This window comes from Ammospiza caudacuta, chromosome 4 (genome assembly GCF_027887145.1).
Source record: "Ammospiza caudacuta isolate bAmmCau1 chromosome 4, bAmmCau1.pri, whole genome shotgun sequence".
NCBI lineage: Eukaryota > Metazoa > Chordata > Aves > Passeriformes > Passerellidae > Ammospiza > Ammospiza caudacuta.
In genome coordinates this window covers 13580017-13600120 of record NC_080596.1, presented here as the reverse complement: position 1 = coordinate 13600120, position 20104 = coordinate 13580017, and the positions used below count along the sequence as shown (strand labels likewise).

Sequence of the window (20104 nt, the reverse complement as noted above, 5' to 3'; positions counted from 1 at the left end):
GAGATAGCAAATACCAAAACTGAGACTGTGAGAGATATAATAGGTCAAAGAGACAACTCAAAGGGTAACAAATCCCTAGAGAGAGCTTAAGCTACTGAAGGCCAGTGCTCAGGTTTGCCAATACAGCTGGCTGTGAAAGCAGCTGGGGCAGGAAATGCTTTCACCTGTCACCTCAATGTCCAGCTAGTCACAGAGCCGAGTGAGGGACAGGCACAACAAAGGACAATCCAGCTCTCCATTCTGCCTGTGCCAAAAAACAGGCACACCTTAAAAATAAAATATATTTTCAGAGGAAAGAGAATTCTTTACAAGCTTTTTAAATACACATCAGTTTTTCTAGCAGAGATCAAAGAAAACCAATTTAGTGAAGAGAAAGTTGAAAAAAATTTGTTCATTCCAATGCAATAATTAACATAGTATTTCTGCACCACTGTCTGAGTGAAGAAAAATACCCAGCTCAAGTCCATTGGGTTGAAATGAGGCCTCATCTCTCAGCAGCACTTATGGTTACTCAGAAAGGTGCATTTGTGACAGATTTCAATTCTGCGTTTACATGTTTTACTAGAAGAACAACATTCTTTTTTAAACCTTTTTAATGGATAGTAATAGGCTGAGTACCTACTGAAGAGCTGAGTGAGTACTTTTTCCTCCATAAAAGCAAGCACTTAACTAAGAAATTCAGTGCTTCTACAAAGTGACCAATCTGTGTGTGTTTGGGGTTTCTCTCATTTTGCCCTTATTCCATATACAGACTTCAATTTATTCCTGAAGAGGAAGTGAGAATATTTTTTTAAATTACAAAAAGAGCTTGTTTTCTTCTTATTTTGAGGCAGGGCTTAATTTCCCTGACATCCCTAAGCAATGTTTAAAGCTCATCTCCACTCGAGTATATGCACACTCACAGGAAGGGACCTGGAGAAATGCAGCTCCAAGTCAGAAAGACTGGCAGATCTAACAGACCCGTGTCTGCTCGAGACCCTAAAGCCAACAGGGTCCATCACTATCACTGAGCTGAGCTAATTCAGCAGGACTTTCCCAGGTCAAGGGCTCTGAGCTTGCTCAGCACATGCTGGACACCAGGATTCGTGCAGAAGCAGCATGGAAATCCTTGGAACAATAAAGCATAAAACCAGCAAGAACAGAGCGCAGGGCACCACGTCAAAAGCTGTCCCACTTTTTCAACTTCTGCCAGATTTTATGAAATCCTGCTCTTGCCTCACCAGCCGTGCCTCCCTCAAGCCTGCTGAAAAAAGCTTTGTAATTTTTAGCGTAAAAATTAAACATTTCACCATGGGCAAGATTTTGTTTTCTTATTTAGCAGAAAGAGAGCAGCAGACATGGAACCAGACTGTATACTGGAGCTAAAAAGTGAGGCAGTGGTGGGAGAGTTAACAGTGGAGGGGGAAGAATCTGTCACACAAGCCAAATAAATTCCCTTCCTTCCATGGAATTAACCCCTCTGCATATTGATGTGCAAATAGCTGCTTTATACATCAAATTATAGTATCAAAATTTACCACATTATAAGCAGTCAGTTACTGTTTGAGACAGTTTGACTGTTTCCTACTGTTTATCACAATTTTTAAGATGAGCTTTGAAAGGAAACAGGCACTATCTTGGAGTCAATCTTTGCCATTGTTTATTTCCATTTTTAAAACGTGTCATTAGGCAGCAATGCTTTTAGTCATATACGTAAAAGTGCTGAGTTTCAAATGTTGTTTTACTGTCAAAAGGATAGTAGTTCCATTTTAAAGCCACTACTGAGTCATTCTAAACCCCTTCAAAAGCCATAAATCACACATCAGACAGATCCCAAAAAGACCATTAGACATGAGCTGTCCTTCCTCATACCAGCAATTCCACTGCAGTAAATTTAAAAGTTAATGGGACTACTCCAGTGAGTAAAATAAACACATGGCACTGAGGCTATGCCCTGCTCTCATGGCAAGCACACAGGGAACCATTGCAATACACCAAATACAGAGCTGATAACTCCTTACAGCCTCCTTAAGACACTGTGAGCACACTGAAATGTGTCCACACTTACCTGCTCTGCATGCACAAGGCAAATGCATGCCAGCAGCACTCAACACCTACAGAATGACATAAAATCCTATAGTTGTGTGAATGCACAACATACTAAGCCAAGCAGTACAACCTAATAAGCGGAATATTCTCATAGTGTGTATTTTTATCTGAAGCATTAGACTAATTTATATACATTGATATGAAAATTAAGACTATTTTCCCACCTGCTTTTACTACACCAAAAAAAAAAACCTCCTGAAAAAGACTTAATTCACTTATTAAAGATAAACATTGTGATGTTATAGCTAAATATGCATTTATCTGTGTGCTATGAGACAGAAATTATATACCACTGTGAGACAACACATGCACACACAAATCAACACACTGAGAACAGGTAGGCTCATTTCAGGCTCTGGCACGAATAATTTGCAAATTACAACCTTCCTTTATTTTTGCCAGCACCAGACCCACCCCTTTAATTGTACTCATTTATTCATTCATTCAAATAACAAATGATACATTGAGATAAAGCAAGCTTCAAAAAGCCCTGAAACAATTAAGAGGGAAAGGAGCAAAGCAGGAGTTCATAAAAAATAATAATATCCTTCTAGTCTTAAAACAAACACAACACACTCCAAAGAGCCATTCTGCCTTTTTCACCTCTGTCTATTTAAGTCAATGTTATTCTTGCAAACTGCATTTCTTTTGATTTGCTTAACAGTACACTTCATTGTTAAGCACTGCCTCATCAGCACTTCTGCTGAAAAGCCCAAAAATGAAATATACTTTGTATTTAATTACAATTATGCAAATATCTTGTGGAATTACTTTGTTACAAGCAATCAGATATAACACACTCCATTATTTTAATAATTTGCCCACATGACACTTTTTAAGGTCATCTAAGTGACGACCAAATGTGATCTGCAAACCTCTTCAAATCCATGGGCGATGTGCAACAAATCATATAGTTTAGGGTGAAGGGGGGGAGTCTTCAACCAAATCAGTCATTTATTGTGTTTCACATAAATAATTTATACAAGCCACTTCCCAAACCCTAGTACTTACAACAGAAAGATTTAAAACACATGCATTTTTAAACCAAAGGCAGTGCAGGAAGCCCAGTGGCATATTGCAGGGCTGCCTCTCGGACCCTGTGATCATAGGGAGTGCATTTTACAGCAATCATGCACTTCTGGAATACCAGCACTTCACAAAATTGCACGATGCTTTCAGGGTACTCTTTGGAATATTTCCATCAGGACTAATTTCTGAATTTTAAACATTACTCAAAGCAAAAAGTAAGTATCTGGTTTTAACAACGAGCTCTGCTAAAGAGTTAAAAATAATGGCTAAACAATACTTGAAAATGCATGAAATGGTATTGAGCCTTCTTCTTCCACTACATGTTTTGCTTTTAACATATAAACTGAGGAAAGGTGATTAAAATAAGAATCTGTTTTATTTTGCTATTACAGGAAAGGCTGGAGAAAAATTAATTAATTTTTCCCAATTATATCCTTCAATCCATTTTTGGATATATCTATGAAGGTGACCAGATTTGTGATAGAGGTTGGGCACTCACTACTTCTCCATAAAAATGGCAGGAGCTTCTGAAACCCATGGGAAAAGCTACTTCCATGATAAGGAACTAAAACAATGAATTTACTTTTTTCCCCCCTCTGAATCGTAACTTAGATTTTTTAAAGCATTTTCCCTTAACTTCCCTCCACTAGAGGGTAAAATAGAGCATCACATACTGTGAATTGTTAACTGCATGTATTTTATTCCATGAAGTCATTGTGAGTTACAGTCAGATTTAGAGAAACAAAAACACAAGGCAGGAGTAACGAAAAAAATTATCCTGATAATTTGTCATCATCTATGCAACTACTGATGTGCTCCATGCCTACACAGCACAGGTTATTGGCTAGCTGTTTACCCACGCCGAGTAGGATGAGTGATAATAAATCAAAAATAAACCCAGAAAACCCGATACCACCAACTTTTGAAAACATTATTCACTGGTCTAAGATGGCTACCTCCATCTCAGCAAAGGTAAAGTTCTGAGCCAGCCGAGGAATCACCCAGGGATGGGAGAAGCTCTTCCATCAGAGCCCAGAAGCAGCCGAGTTCAAACCAAACTGGGGACAAGTGTCAGCTCGCACAGGAGGGCTTCCCTGCCCGAGGCTGCTCATGCCCTGGGCTCCAGGCACTGCAGGCAGTATGGAATGGCAGGGTGAGCCATTCCCAGGCACCGAGCTGCTCCCTGGCAATTGGCAAAAGAGGCACGCTTCGAGAGGCGCTTGTCAAATAATGCTTGTTTACAAATAAATCTCCTCACAGCGAAGGACAGCGCTCACTGAAAAAAAGTTCAGGTCCACAGCCAGACCCCTCCTAGCAGCAGCTTTTTAGCTTTGCATTTACTGAGGAGATGGAAATTAGAGAGCAGCAGTGCGAAAAGTAGCAGCAGAGACACCGTGAAGCAAGCGCTCACGCTGCTCATCATTACCGTAATATTCCCTCGCAACCTCCCTGTAAAGATGCCACTAAAGCCTTTTGCAGGCAGCTTCATTAATCCTTTCCAGTAGTTTCCTATCGTGTAAAAGTCCTATTCTGCAGCTGCCTGTTCACGCAGAGGCACCTCTGTGCTCGGCAAATGGTCCCGTTGACTCAGTCAGTAATACCCAGTTTTTCGAGAGCTGGCAGGGATGCCTGAGAGGGGCTCGGAGCATCTGTTGGTCTCTCAGCACGGTATCATGGCAGACGAGCTCACACAGGACAGCATGCTTCCTAAAACGAAGGTGAGGAACAGGGAAAGCCCTTCCCAATCAGCCACGCCATCTCAGCAGCATTGCTCCCATGGGTGAAATCATCTGAAATTGCATGGGGGCAGAAGGATTGGGCCCACTGTTATCTAACCAAGGCAAAGCCAAACCAATTCAATCATCTCCCAAACCAATGCACTTCCTGAACATTAGATATCCTTTGTACACAGAGGAACAGCATCTCCCCCTTCCTCTGCACTTTTTTTTTTTTAAGAAAACTGCAATTCACATTATTCTCGCTCTCGAAAATAAATTACAGCTAGCTGGTTACCTCAGGCCACATCTTTGAAATTCTGGTACGATTTTCCTTTACAAACCCCTGCATACCTCCTCCTCCTTCTAAAGGAGTTTCACAAATAATTACGGTGCGTCACGACACCAGCCTGCTTCGAGCCGCTGGCATCCCCTGCAGATGCTGAACTTCTCCAGCCATTGCTTTCACATTACAGCCTGCCCGCGGATCCAAAAATATAAGAAAGCCCCAAGCATCGTCCACACCACGCACGGAGAAAAAAATCCCAGTCAATTTCAAAGACTGGAAGCATCCTGCTAGACAAGAAGCCCGGACGCGTTTTTGGCCATTGGACTCACAGAGATCAAAGGCATAAAAAAATCCGTCCCCAGCGGCCGCGCTCCGCTGCGGGTTACACACCGCCACCGCCGCGGCTTCATCTCCTTTTTCTACGTGTGTTTTAAGCCACTAAGTAAGCGCACTGCGGCCAGCGCTCGCAGGGCTCCGCACCGGGAGCCTCCCCTGCCCCGTGCGAACTCCCCGGTGCCCGCCCCGGCTCCGATGCACCTGTGCGACTCCCGGGGCACACGGCGAGCCGGCACCGCCGTGCGCACCGCCCGCACACATCCATCCCCGCAGAGGGCAACACCCGCTGCCGTGCCTGGCCATCTGCGCACCCCCACCCGTGCCAGCCTGCCCGCCGGGAGCCCCCTGCCCCACCGCGGTGCCGCTCGCATCCCCGCCGCGGCACCCGCCTCCCATGGGCACAGCCCATCTCCACTTCCCCCAGAATGTCCCGAAATTGAATCCGCCGAGTCCGAAGCCGCGCACGGCCGGGCGGCCGCCCTCCCGGGTGGGCGCTGCCCCGACGGCCCGGCCGCCCGTGTCCGCTCACCCTCGCTGCCGGGGCTGGCCCGCAGGCTCCGGAGCGCGGCGCACAGCAGCAGCAGCAGTAGCGGCAGGAGGCACGTCCGAGCGGGAGCCGGCGCCCCGGCGCGGCCGGCCCAGCCCCGCGGCCCCATCCCGCCGCCGCTCAGCGCATGGGGCGGCGGCTCCCCCAGCGCTGCCCGCTCGGGCCGGCTCCGGACGGGACGGGACGGGGCGGGCTGGCAGCGCGATGCACTCGCTCCCTCCGCTCCCGTCCAGCCGCCGCCGCGACTGGGGAGGCAGGGGGCGGGGATGGGGAGGTGGCCCCGCGCCGCCGCGGAGACGCCCCCGACGGGGCGGACCCGCCGCCGCCGTGTGCGGGGGACGGCGCCCCCCGAGCCGCCGGAGCCGGGGAGCAGCGGGGACCGCGCCGCCGGTGTCCGCTCTGGCAGCCCGCGGGGCCCGTGCGAGGCAGCGGCGGCAGCGCTGTCCCTGCCCGGCGCCCCTGGAGCTCGCTCGGGGGACGGGGAACACCAGAGCTCCCCGCAGCAGCCACGGGTTACGGTGCCAAAACTACACACAGCCCAGCACACCACAGCCCAGGGCCGGGAAAGCCGCGATCTCGCAAGGCTGGCAAGCCCGAGAGGAAGGCTAACCCCTGGCCAGGTAAGCAAAAATGCCACAAACTCCGTAATGGAGCCGTCAGAAAGATGAGTTTCAGGTGTATTTTACCCCAAGCCACCACCAGAGCACAGCTCTGAATCCAGCACAGCTAGTTTTAGAGAATCACAGAATGTGCTGAATTGGAAGAGATCCGCAAGGATAATCAAATCCAGCTCCTAGCCCTGCTCAGGACCATTCCCAAGAATTACACTATGTGCCCATGAGTATTGTTCAAACACTTCTACACTGACATGTTTTTACCTTTCAGAACCCTAGTTGTCAGCCAAGCCATCTCCCTAAAAAACAAAAAAAAAATCCTCCAAAGAAATTAATTCTGGGAGGTTTATTCACTCATATTGGTTCCTCGCTTGAGGAAACTTTTTCCAGATGAGCCAATAAAGACCAAACTCAGCCTTGCAGGTGCATAAGCAGCAAGACAAGGTTAACCTTGTGCTCACCTCGTGCTTCCTCCTCCATTTAACCCCTGTTGATTTACATTATAAAAAGCTTAACCAAAAGTTGAGCACCTGCAAAATGCTCCCTCTCTCTCCAAGGTGCAACGTTCAAAACTAGGGTTCCAAGCAAGTTGTAATTGAAATATACAATCCCCAAAGCCAGTTTGAAGAGGACAAGTAGTTTTCAACTGGGGAATTTCAGATAACATAGCTCTCTACACTGACATTACTCATCTTTAATTCCTTATTAGCCAGAGAGCGTGTTTCTCTGTGTCTTTACCCCACATATGCACCTCTGCTACTTCCATAAACATATGGAATATGTTCATGCGTATTATTTTCAAAAGTGTTGGCTCCTGTTGCAAGAGGATTCTCTACCTCAGGCTATTCAACATTTTTACTGCCACCAGGAGGACAAGGCAAGGACTGTTGCTTTACACGAGGTATGGCAATAGAGTTACCAGCCAGATGAAAAGTGTGGCATGCATCTCTTCACAGCACTGCCTCAGATCTTCACCATTTGAATACCTCCCGAGTCCAAAGTTTGAAAGGAGGTTTGCTATCACACAGCCCCTCTAAATGGCACATGACTGGATCCTCAGCTGGAATAAATCACAGCTGAGAATGTCTGACTCCAGCCCTGCATCAGGTTAAGGAGGGGAGTAGCACCATGGGGTAAAGTTATTTCTAGGGATTTGTCATCTGTAAAAGCAATGGTTAAGTTTTGCCGTCCAGAAATTGAGACAATGCAGGAAAAAAAAGACATCAGAAAAAACACTTTGCCAGCACAGTAAAAAAGATCAGATGACAAAGAACAAGTAAAATGGCAAGCTGGATGGGCACCTCTGCTGGACGAGGGGCAAGGCTGCTCTAGCTAGACAAGTTTCTTAACAGAATCTCATGTCAAATTGCTGTGTGCTCCCGATTTTCAATGCTGTTTGACAGTCACTAACTGCTGTTTGGACTGCCAGACTTATAATTTAGAGGCATTTCAGATGATATGTTAGTGACATCTTAATTTTCTAGGAAACAGTGAGATGAGCTTCATATGATTCATAAGCTATTTAAGAATAGCCACCATGTTTTAGATTTCATTCTAGCTGCCTCTTTTCTTCCTACAGGAAACAAGCTCCTAGTCCACGACATTTGTTTTGTTCCCCACCCTGCTTGTCACACAGCTAGAGTATCCCACCCATCTCATTGGACATCATGGAACACTGATAAAAAAGGAAATGCTGCCTTATGAAGGGGTATTGCCTTGTTGCAAAATGCAGGATATTGCAATTTTATGCACCTTATAGTGAATCCTGCTGGAGGCTTTCTAAAACTCTCTTTGCCACCATCTTATTAGTAATCTGCAGCAGGTGACTGTCCCCCCCATCCCCCTAGATTTTGCCTCATCAGTGCACCCAGCAGGCTCTTAAAGGCAGGAAAGAAATTCCAGCAAAATGCTGCAGCATCCCAGGTAGCCTTGATGGGTAATCAGAGAGAAGCTGGACAATCACATGGGATCCCTTACTATTTCACACTGAAGGGTTTATCTTCTACTGCTTTGAACAAAGTTACTGTGGAAATCACAAGGGATTGGTCACCTTGCAAACTATTCAGGAACCTAAACCATTGCAGAATCATGCCTTTTCTCCCATATCTAGCCTGTATTTTGTCTGTTTCAATTTTTTCTTTCTGCATCTCTTTAACTTTTTCCTGCCCCTTACATTTGTGCCTTTACATCTATGTAAACAGTATTTCCTCTTAATCATCACTCAGTTAAGACCTATATTTCTTCCTTTATATCTTTTTCTCATGAGTCATTCCTGTAGTGATAGTAATGCTGTTATACTACAAAGTCCGTCCAGTTTTACCAACATCTCCATCACATTTTGCTCAGAAGTGTAATCATACTAGTGGCATAATAAACAACTGTCTCTAAAATGCTCTTGAACATAGTGTCTGAAACTGAAATGACAGCTTTGCCCTGTGTAACTTGCCACTTCACATGCAATCTGCTGTCAGCTATTACATGTGTTTTAAACTATTTATTAAACCAGACATCTTTGGAGTTAGTGCATTTCTGGTTATTTCCATTTAGATATGCAAAAGCTCATTTTCCCCAAGTTTATTTTCTCTCCTGTGTAGGTAGTTCCCTTCATGTAATTTCTGTATTCTGACTGGCTTCTAATTCTGCATTGCCAATTCATTTCATTAGCGTGCTGTTTATCCTATCATCAACAGGATACACTTGGAAAATAAATGAGTCTATCTTTCAGATTATTTCAGCAACCAAAAACTGCCAGCGAAATCTATTCCCTATATCATTATCCTTTACTGAAGTGTAAGGGCAAAATACTTATTACATCTCCATATTCAACATGGCCTTCATCTGAGAAAAGATTCAATTTCATACTTTAAATTTAAGTGTAAACAGTGCCTCTAAAGCCATGTCTTCATTGCAATAATAGAACAGAAGACCCACTGTAATGCAGCAAACTGTTTAATTAGTTAGGCGTATAAGCATTTCCATTTTCCTTTGAAAAGTCCTTTTCTTTCAAGAGTCAGAGAAGATGACACCTTTAAGAAATACCCTAATGAAATTTAGTAATTTGGGTTTTTTTTTTGTTTTTCCCCACAAGCCCTTTGAAACAGAAGAATTACCTTCTGTTCAAAAACTAGATGCATATTAAAAGAAAAAAAGCAATCCTGGAGCAGCTAAGCAGCTTTGCATAGTAGATATATTTGGATTAGTACCATGACTGCGACTACAATTTGAGCACAAAATGGCCGTTGTTCAACTCCCACCACAGCAGCCTTTTCGGGCTGCAGAAAGCAATCACCAGAGCCCCAGTGGACAGCAGACAAATCAGTGCCAGAGCCAGCGGGGACAGGAGGGTTGCAGAGCCAGTGCAGGTGGGCCAGCGCTTGACCAGAGGAGGTATGTCCATCCCTGTGCCCCTCGGGCTGCTGGAATCTTCACTCTGCAGTGCGGAGAAAGATGCTCACCAACGAGCTCAGAATGTGCATGAAGAAAAATGAGCAAGTGGTAAATAAAGCAAGTGCAAGTTCACAACCCAGTCACTTGCATGGTCTCAGCACCGATTTATCTTTTGCCACCCCCACAAGACACAGGAGCTGTTGGCAACTGTGCACTAAGGAAAATCTGCTCACTTCATTTACAGCCTGAAATTAGATCCAAACCCGTGAAAATACATGGGAAAAACATGTGAATATTTGTTTCACTCAGAAAAGGCTTGGAGAAAGCATGACATTTCAGCCTGGCATTTTCTTTTGGAGTGCTTCATCACCAGCCCTCGGTCCTGATAAGAGTCCTTGCAAAAGCCCATGACCTGGCAGCACACTCTCCCTTTGCAAATGCTGTGTCACTGCTTCCCTCCCACTGCCTTACAGTGACCCCCATGGAGCCAGACCTCAGGTGTTAGCAGTTCACTACAGGCAGAGCAGTGTTCCCTGGCCCCGAGGGGACAGTGTACATCGCTTCACGTGCCAGTGTGGATTAGACTGATCAGCAAAATAATCCAGGTCAGATGTGGAAGTGCACACTTGTGAGCACCACAGCTGGCACCACTTGCAGCCCACTCACTACTTAGCAAGTATTGAGGTGTTTCTTTGCATCACACCAAAGGAGAGCATTACAGGGAACAAACGAAATGGCTTTGCAGAGATTTATGGAGATTTTCTAATGCAGAAAGTGGAGCAGAGGAGAAAGTGCAAAGGCTAATTTGATTACACTGTTAGCCCTGTATAAATTTAATAATGGACTTGCTTCCACATTTCTCATCATAACCTATTTACATGCATCCACTAACTGCAGTAGCTCTGCACCTCACACTCCTGAGCCAGTCTTCCAACCCACTCCTGTGAGGAAGAGGAACACTACTACTCCTGCACGGATAGACAGAAACAAAGGAGATGTTAAAGATTCAGATAAACATTACTGAATTGATTATGGCTTCTCTAGATCTGGGACTATGTTCTCTAAATACTAATGAAGTTATCTTATTCTTCTATCAGAATAAGAATCAGCAGATATTAAAGGGAACAGGGCTGTCTCCTCAGGACACAGTCATGAGCTATAGCAGACACTGCACAAGCTTGTGCCAATGACTTGTGTGCATTTACAAGTACCAAAGTGCTCTGTGAAAGTCTAGCCCTTGAATAACTTGCTCAAGGTCACACAGAAGGTGTGTAGCAGTCCTGAATCAAGTTGAAAAGGTATTAGAACATCCATTTGCTTTTCATTCTCACTTTTCCTTTTCCAGCATGGCATTTTTGATCAGGATCTATGCTATCAAATGTAGACATTACTGTAGGGCTCACATTCAGCACTTCACTCATTAAATGCACATTCTTTCAAGGTATAAATACAATAATGGATATAATTATGAAATTCAGTATATCATTTAATAGTGAACTACATTAATCTCCTGCATACAGTACTGTCCAGAACCCAGTTCCTTTTGGAACTATGTTTCATAAGGTCAGTAATGCCTTCCTTAATTTCTAGTAGCAGGCTGGATGGCTACCCTGAATTTTTTTATTATAGGCAGACTAGTTTCATTATCTTGAGCCACTGCCATGCATTCCACATTGAGGCCAACTATATCTATTTTCCTCTTGTTTGAGGAAAGCAAATCCTTTTCATCTCATCTCACCTCACTCTTCCAAGCAGAACTGATACTGACTTCTTTATTTCAATCTAACCCTAATAATTTCCAAAATAAATCACATCATTGTCAATCACATCATATCTCAAATACTTGCAAATGCTTAGCAATTTCAGCTGCCAACACACTAATTTATGTTCTTTGGAGATGCCATCTGAATCACAGCTATCGTCTTTGAGTCCTTTCCATCATTTAATTGCAACTGTTTGTGAAATGCAGGAGCATATTTATTTTTCTCCTTCCTCTACAGTGCTCAAGTTGTGCCTTTAGGTAAGTCTTCCATTCCAAACTCAGAAATACTTCACTTGCAAAACTCCAGTGTCTCCTCAGAGAACTACTTCAGTAAGTATAAATAATTTTCTGGCATGTGGTCTGATAAGTAATTTTTAAACAGCAGAATGATAAAGTAGGATCAATGCCACCTTTCTGGGACAGACTGCTTCATGTGACAAATTCTGACACAAATATTGCACAGTGACATACCATGTGTTTCCTACTGTCACTCTTAGCTTTCAGTGTTTCTTTCTTTATCCCACCCAAGAATCATGAACAAAATACTGCTGAAAAGAGCTAGATTTTTAAAAATGGAAATAAAAAGGAAGAAATCCAGCCATCAGCTCCAGACATGAAGTTCCCAAACTGAGGGTTTATCTACCATAAAGGACCAAGTCTTCTAGACAGACTTCTGCTCATTATGAGATAAAGTGTCCACACCAGAACTGGAGCAATTAGGTGGTATTGCAGTCAAGATATAAGACTCTGGTGCATTGATATAAGTTTTGCTTCCAACAGACACCCTGCACTATGCCAAGGAAGCTATTTCTCAGCTGAGAAAAACCCTTTCCTCAATGCTCAGTGCCATGGTGTCAAGATGCAAATAATACCCTGTTAAAAGACATGTGCTTTAAAGGGTCATTAGACCCAAGGTGGGGCTGAAGGGGATCATCAGCCAGCCTGGCTCTTGGACCATGACTATTCCAGTAGCATTTTTTCATTAATGTTTGTTGTCAGTGTGGTTTAACAAGCCAGGCAGTGATCTCTCCTCTCTGGTGACCAGTGACAGGACACAAGGGAATGGCCTGAAGTTGTGTCAGGGGAGATTTAGGTTAGATGTTAAGCAAACATTCTTCACCCAGAGGGTGGTTGGACACTGGAACATCTCCCCAGAGATGTGGTCACGGCACCAAGCCTTTATAACTCTGTCAGGCACGTTGTGTGATTTTTGGGATTGTCCTCTGCAGGGTGTTAAGGAAACTTTCCTGCCTGACTATTCACAGGACTCTGGCAGTCACACTCCTACTACCAGACATTTTAAATGCTGGGACCAAAGCCTTTTCATGGTGGGTGGCTCCAGTGACCCACCAGGTGCCCCCGTGACTCCCCGCACACCCCACTCACACACAGTCAGACCAGGTTTCCTTACTGGCTCCATCCCAGGTTTCCCACTGCAGTCTCAGATGTCCCATTCCATAAAGCCATTTATTCATGGCACAGTAACACAGAGACACCTGGAGCTGGTGCCTTTGAGGAGGACCCCCAACAATGGAATCCCTGGGCTTTTATACCCTCACAGTCTCTGCTCTTCCTACTCAGACACCAGCTCCTGCTGTGTCTCTGAGTGTTGGTCACCTGGCTGAGCCACAGGACCCTGTGCCCTTTGTTATCCTAAGGGTTGGCACCAGCTCAGGACCTCTTTCCTGGGGCTCCTGTCCACCCTGAGCTCAGTCTGCAGCTGGCACTGTAGCTTACAAACCAAGATTTCTGGACCAAAAGTATTCTTCAATAAGGGCCAGGAGTTGGACTTGAATGATCCTTCTGGCCCCTTCCAGCTCAGGATATTCTATGATTCTAAGCAGTGTCCTGACAAGCCAAGCCCAATTCTTGCTGGTGTGTCTCAAATACCTCCCCATTCCTCTGAGTACACCATTCCCTTGCCACACACCCTTTGCCTCCCCTTTCATTCACAACTGCCCTTCAAGATAACCATTGTCCATCCCTACTTGTCACCCAGGTCCTCAGAGAAGCCAGCCCTTCTTGTGACCTCTGATATCCCTTGCTAGATCCAATTCCAGTAGGACATTGGCTTTTCTCACATCATCTCTGCGTGCTCAGACAATGTTTGTATTCTTCACAGATTTCTCTGAGGTATTACTGGACAGTACACTGAGGTGTAAATATACCATGCATCATGACATGCCTATAAATGAGAACTGGCAGCTTATTTCCTGTTATTTCTCTTTTATAGCCACTTCTCCTTGCTCTCTAAACATTACTCCCCTTTCTGTCTCTGGTGAGATCTGGGCTGTGGCACCTTTGCTCAGTCTCCACTCAGCTCACCCTGCATGTGCTGTCCCAGACAATTCTGGCTGCCTCCATTTTCTGCCTCTAATTCTGCCCCCAGCTAAACAGAAGAGTAGGTGATTACAATTTCATTCAATCAGGAGGTGAAGGAGATGGGACACATGCACAGCAAGCCGAGAAAGGAGTGGCAATCAGATTACAGCTGTAGCCTAAAGCACAATTCTTCATAATGTGAATTTATAATGGGTCTCTGGTCTAGGGCACATAATAGACATTTTACCCAGAGTGCCATAGTCACCCAAAGACATTTACTTCAGAAAATACTAAGCCTGGTATAAACATTTAAACTTTAATAAAAGATGCACTAATTGTATAGCTCCCTTAGACAGTGAAGGCGTTAGACATAGGGAAGTGAGCAGAAGACAGTATCAGGCCACTTACATAAAGATTTACTGAGAACTCACCCTTGGTGAGCTCAATACCTTATCTATATCCAAGAACTACTCACTGAGCAAAAGCCATCTCAAAACATATCCCATCTCAGACATGCATTGTCTTTTGCAGGACCAGTGTATTTAAAGATGTTAAATCAAGAACCAGTGTATTCACTGCCATTTTGTATTCACAGTATCCAGACTCCTTACACATCCCAATATAACACTAAATTTAAAAAATAGCATTATATCTTTGGGGGCTTCTTGCTGTTTCTGCTCAGAAACACTTAGACAGTAACAAACAAGTTGTGCTTAAGTATGACAAGTTATCTTGTCATATTTCAAGTGACAAGTGTTACTCTGTCCACAGAATAGAAAGATAAATAAGCATTTACAGGAAAGAGAAGAGTCCAGTCAGAAGGAGGTGCAAATCTACCTCTCTGTCTTGTTAACCTAGCTAGCTGACCATTTACGTTTCATGTTTCTGAACCAATTCAAATAGAATTATTCCAAACAAACATTTCAATACTAAATAAGCTTTTTCTGTGTTTTGAGGGAAGCATCAAATCCACAGCCCCTCCTTTCTAGTCAAGTCCCCCTCACCAAATGACAATTATTCAGAAAATAGGAGCATCTCAGAACTACAGGGATTTGCACCAGTCATTATCCCCTGGCCAGCACAAGCATCTGCACAAAGGCTGAGTATGTGCTAAAATTCTGTGCACAGAACAGCAGATAAACCTCTGTTCTCTTCTGCTTTGTTGCTGGTGGGTGTTGCATATTAATTTCCTCCATACCAGGCTCTCCCCATTTTGTTTACAGCAGACTCCATCCCATTAACTCTTTGCACAACCACGTCCCCAGGAGCTGGGCACCTCTGTGTTGGGTACCCACTCTGTGTCTGAGCTAGCCCCCAGTCCAGAAGGTGGGAGCACATTCACATCGTGTCACATAGACAGAGAAGAGGATGCTGCAGGGATGCCCACACCTCCAGGACAATGGAACAGGCTTAGTGTATTTTTGGATTAGTAGCTACTTTTTCAGTATTTGGGTTTTACCATTTCACACACCCTGGAGGCAGAAAAAGACACTGAGTGGAACAGGAAAGCTATACCAGCCATAAGATCTCACTTGGACACTGTTGAACACAAGAGTGTTCCTAGGCCGCATTTATACATCAATACAGCTCTCTCCATTCTGCAACTGACCTTTTTCCTAGGACTGATTCAAAGCCTTGCATGAGCTTCTAAACCCAAAAGCCTTCAACACCTCAAAAAAATAAAAATTCAATGCTGATTCCCTTATTTCTTTCTCTAGCACCTCTATCTGAATCATCCCTTGGTGCTCTGCTAGAAAAAAGGCTAATGGCGACAAGCACAAAAAAAAAAAAAAAAATCCAAGACACTCAAAGGAACTGTGTTTACACTAGAAAAACAGTAAAAGATGCCAAGGTCACTTAACATGTTAACATCATAACTTACTGTATTGCATACAACTATTCAGCTTTTTCCTAGGTCTCTTCTTTGCCCTGAGACCAAAGCAAGCTGTACTTCCTGTGGCATTGCTACAGATTTGTCGTGGTCTTAAATTATACCTTGCTATAACCAGATAGCTTGAGAATCTATTGGCAAACTACAGGTCATAGTTATGTTTTATTGTCTCCACTGAGAACAAAGGTTTGTATTTATGTATATATCCAGCTCCTTGCACAAGTGTCCCTCCCTGCTTTCACTGTGATCTGCTCTCTCCTGATACTCATAGCCAACTGTGCTATAGCTGGGTTCCACAATATCAATCTTAGTTCAATTGCATTCAGCTAGCAATTCAGTCATGTCATCTCAGTCAAGTTTTATTCACAAAAAACTTCATCTTTCATTCAGAACAGAAATCCACTGTTCTGATAGCTATCATATTTCCTGGCCTTCTATTAGGAAAGCGTGTGCTTGCTCACAATGCTGAGCAGGGCTGGGCTCAGAGGTTTCAAAGACATTCAGAAAACAGTGTCCTTGAATTGGCTCCCATTTCTAGAAACTCTGTCCCAGGAGAAAGTCTTATTCAGCCCCTGTTTCCCACCACATACCTCCTTTTAGAAGGGGTATCAGCTTTATCACTCCCTCCCCAGCTCCATGCAAGCACTAAGGTAAGGGCAACATGCAGCAGAACAGATGCTGTGGCAGGAGTGTGTTTACATGAAGCTGCTGACAGCAGATGCCAGCTTGTAAAATTAGCCAATAAAAATACCAGCATCACTGTTTACAGCCACTCTGAGCAAGACAGGCTGCCAGCAAACTGGAAAGCACATTGCACAGGCATACCAGGTTAAAGTTACACAATGTGGAAAAGCATCACCACTTTTAGGCTAGCTGAAGTGTGATTCTCATTCAAGTACAGGGAGTAAACCATGAGATGCCAAACAGTTTCAGTCTTTCTCCCTTTTGCTTTCAAAGAAAGTCCTATTTAGTGTTAAAATGTCAAAGAACCAGAAACAGTGTAAATACAAAAGCACATGTATTGCTCACTATTGAAAGTTTTTGTGTGCTATTGATGCCTTTTCCTGATCTTAAAAGTTGAGAGCCAGACATGTTTAAGGGATAAGGGGTTTCTACCATGGCATTTTCATAAGGATCCTTGTGGTGCACTGTTTTGCCAAGGTGGGATGCACCACAATGCACTCACACAATAAATCATGTGTACAATTTATAGCCCTTACAAATTAGCACATCTAACAAGGATGCCCTAATGAGAGGCTTGAATGAATTGAGTCATCTCCCTAGGAATTTTCCCCTGGATGGGCCAAATCTCTAGTTTACATGATATGTTCTAGGGAGGACCTTGGTTTCTAAAGGTAGCATAGGGCTTTCCAGCCTCCCGCTGTGAGGCCTTTAGGGTGTTTGGTCTCCTGACCTACCAAAATGCTAGGATAATTAAGTTGTCAGATTTAAGGGATTACAAGTATGCATGCTAGGACTACTGAGGACACATAAAAGGTATATAAAAGAACAGGGAAAAAAATAATCTTGGCATCACTATGACTCTGGTCAAACCTAAAATTTAGTGACACGTGCGCTGCAAATGTGTTATAGAGCAGGAAGCTGTTACTTGAACTTAAACCTCCTCTAGTACTCTTTGCAATCACAAATATAATTTTAAAAAAGTCCTGATTTTTGTACAAAATTGTTGTTTGCATCTTACCCATGTAGATCGGGAGATATTCAGACTGATCCTTTAAGAATGTTAAAACAGTACTAAAATTTTTCACCAGTTAATTATCATTAATTCTTCTGAGTAATTTAAAATACCTCTAAGACTAGAATCTAGACTAAAATAAAATTAAGACCCTCAAGAAAATTATTAAAATTATGGTTTTGAAAATAACAGTCTGCCAGATAAGTTTTAGAATTTTTTTTCCTGTTCATTGATTTTCCTACATTGGAAAATATCAACCTTCATTAAAATTTTAATTAATACATTCTGTAATACTCTTAATTAGAAAACTAGAACTATAAAAGGAAATGTTAAAGTAACTGAGCTATTTCAGAGATTAAATTTGAGAACAAGTTTTGACGGCTTTTACTTTCATTTTAAACAAACAGTCTCTGAAAAAAATTTCACTTTATGAATGTTTAATAAGCTATTAATGACTTCTGTAAGCCTGTTGGAGGTATCAGCAAGAAGTTTAAAAAAAGGTAAGTAAAATTGCTAGAAGAATTAGACATATTATACATAACCCATAATCAAAAGTAGCTTCTTTTCCTCTATAATCAAAAGCTAATATCAGTTAATAACATAACATACCTTTGGGATGCACCCATGAAGTTGCAGTACTGGATGAACCATATGCCTGCAATGCCTTTTCCACAAGAAACAGTCAACAGCTTCACTCTTCTGCTTTATGGAGAAATACAAGAGAAATTAAATGAAAGGAATGAAACCAAAGTGCTGAAATCCTGTTGTCAACAGAATTCAAAGACTTGAGTTTAAACCAGCACTTTCCTTCCAGACACTGTAAAAGCTAACAAATGCAATCTATCCCAACATTAAATAAAAAAAAAAAAAAAAAAAGGCAACAAATCACCTACTCTACTACTCCCTTGCAAAAATAAGAAATAAATAGTAGGCTATATCTATTTTAGGATTTTAGGCATTAGGGAGACCTTTGCAAGAGGTCTGTAGTTGATGGCAATGGTGTTAATAAGCCCTTTGGTTTCTTTGTCAACAAAATAATTGGGCTTTCTCTGTAAGCAGCTGTTGTTCATGAGTAGCCTGGGGCTTCTCACCTGTGTAGGTGGGCTCTGATACTAGAGCATATTTAAAACATAAAGTGGATAATTAGGGTTCTCAGTTTTGGGAGTTGAAGAAATCTTTCTTTCATGTTCTAGTAAGTAGAGATGTTTTTTCTCTCTTCAGTTTATTCTTCAGAAGTAGCACAGCACCTTTTTCTTCTTAAGGCCCTCCTTATCCTATATATGTATTTTTCTAATAAGTAACAGAGTTGGGGTTTTTTTTGCTTTTATTTTTTTCCCTGGGAAAGTAGAGGGGGAGAGGGTGGTTGCTGCAATTGTTGTTTCAGAAAATTATTTAAAACTTTGTGTCTTCCTTGGCAGTCTGATTGTTACCCTAATTGTTAGTTAAGCTTTGCCTGCTAGGTACAACAATCTTTGCCTGCTCAATGCAGGGAGCTTCTATCCAGAGCTGTTAATATATAGATCAAAGTTTGTTTCTCTACCTAAGCATACACAGAACTTCATGCTGAGGAGAATTTTAGAGATGTATTGGTGCTGGTTCAGCTGCATAAAATGAGGATTTGTGCAAGAGACCACAGGAAAGATGGTCTTGCTGAGTGCAGAAGAAATGTGGTCTGTTGATAATGCTTGATGTGATTAGCTTAATTGATGTATATTTTTGTTCCTGTAAAGTTCCAGAGATTTGATTCAGACTGCTTCTCATATTATGATATGACCTAGGGACTTCATTCATGCTCTCTGTTTGTGAGCTGGTGTTTTATAGCAGAACTAAGGAGTTTTAAGATGCATGTGGTCATAACTATGAGCCTGAAAGGATTGTTTGAATCTTTGGTGGTCTGTATGTCAACTTTCACTTTCCTGGGGTTTATCATGGGTAAAGCAGGTGCTGCCACCAAGACTTCATATATGGTCTTCCCTAAATAAAATTTTGGAAATGGTTTCTCACAGATGCTGTTGCACAGAACTGAATGGCTTTCCTTTCGCTACTAGTGTGCTATTTTTGTAAACCTGTTCAATAACACTTAACCCTTTCACTTAATTTCATTCTAGTTTTGATCTATTTATAGCAAGTTCTCCATCTAGATGTGTGTAGAGGCATTTGACAAAGTCTCTGGTGATTGATTTCTTGCTCCTGTTATGTGGTATGTGTGATAAGGTGCTTTCTTGCCAGGGTCCCTAAGGACTTGTGCTGTGCTAACAATAATTGATAAGTGCTTTAAACTGCTCCATGAGTTATATTCTCCTGGATGAGGAGGTGAGTGTTATGTATATGGGAAGGATAGGTCTCCTTCCCCAGCAGGGAAAACTTTTTCTTGGCCGAATGTGGGGTTTATGAGTCTGTCTCAGCAGTGGTAAATAGGATTATATGC

At 43.0% G+C, this 20104-nt stretch overlaps 1 protein-coding gene across 6 annotated transcripts in view; it reads right to left on the bottom strand.

Annotated features, from left to right (window-relative positions):
* The window catches only part of EPHA5 (EPH receptor A5), a 195777-nt gene extending 189556 nt beyond the window's left edge, over positions 1–6221 (bottom strand). For all 6 annotated transcript variants that reach the window (XM_058803811.1, XM_058803812.1, XM_058803813.1 and 3 more), the window contains exon 1: positions 5987–6221. In XM_058803811.1, coding sequence (XP_058659794.1) covers positions 5987–6113 — 127 coding nt within the window. In that variant the 5' untranslated portion in view covers positions 6114–6221. The remainder of the gene's footprint in view (positions 1–5986) is intronic.
* Between the last annotated feature and the right edge of the window lie 13883 nt (positions 6222–20104).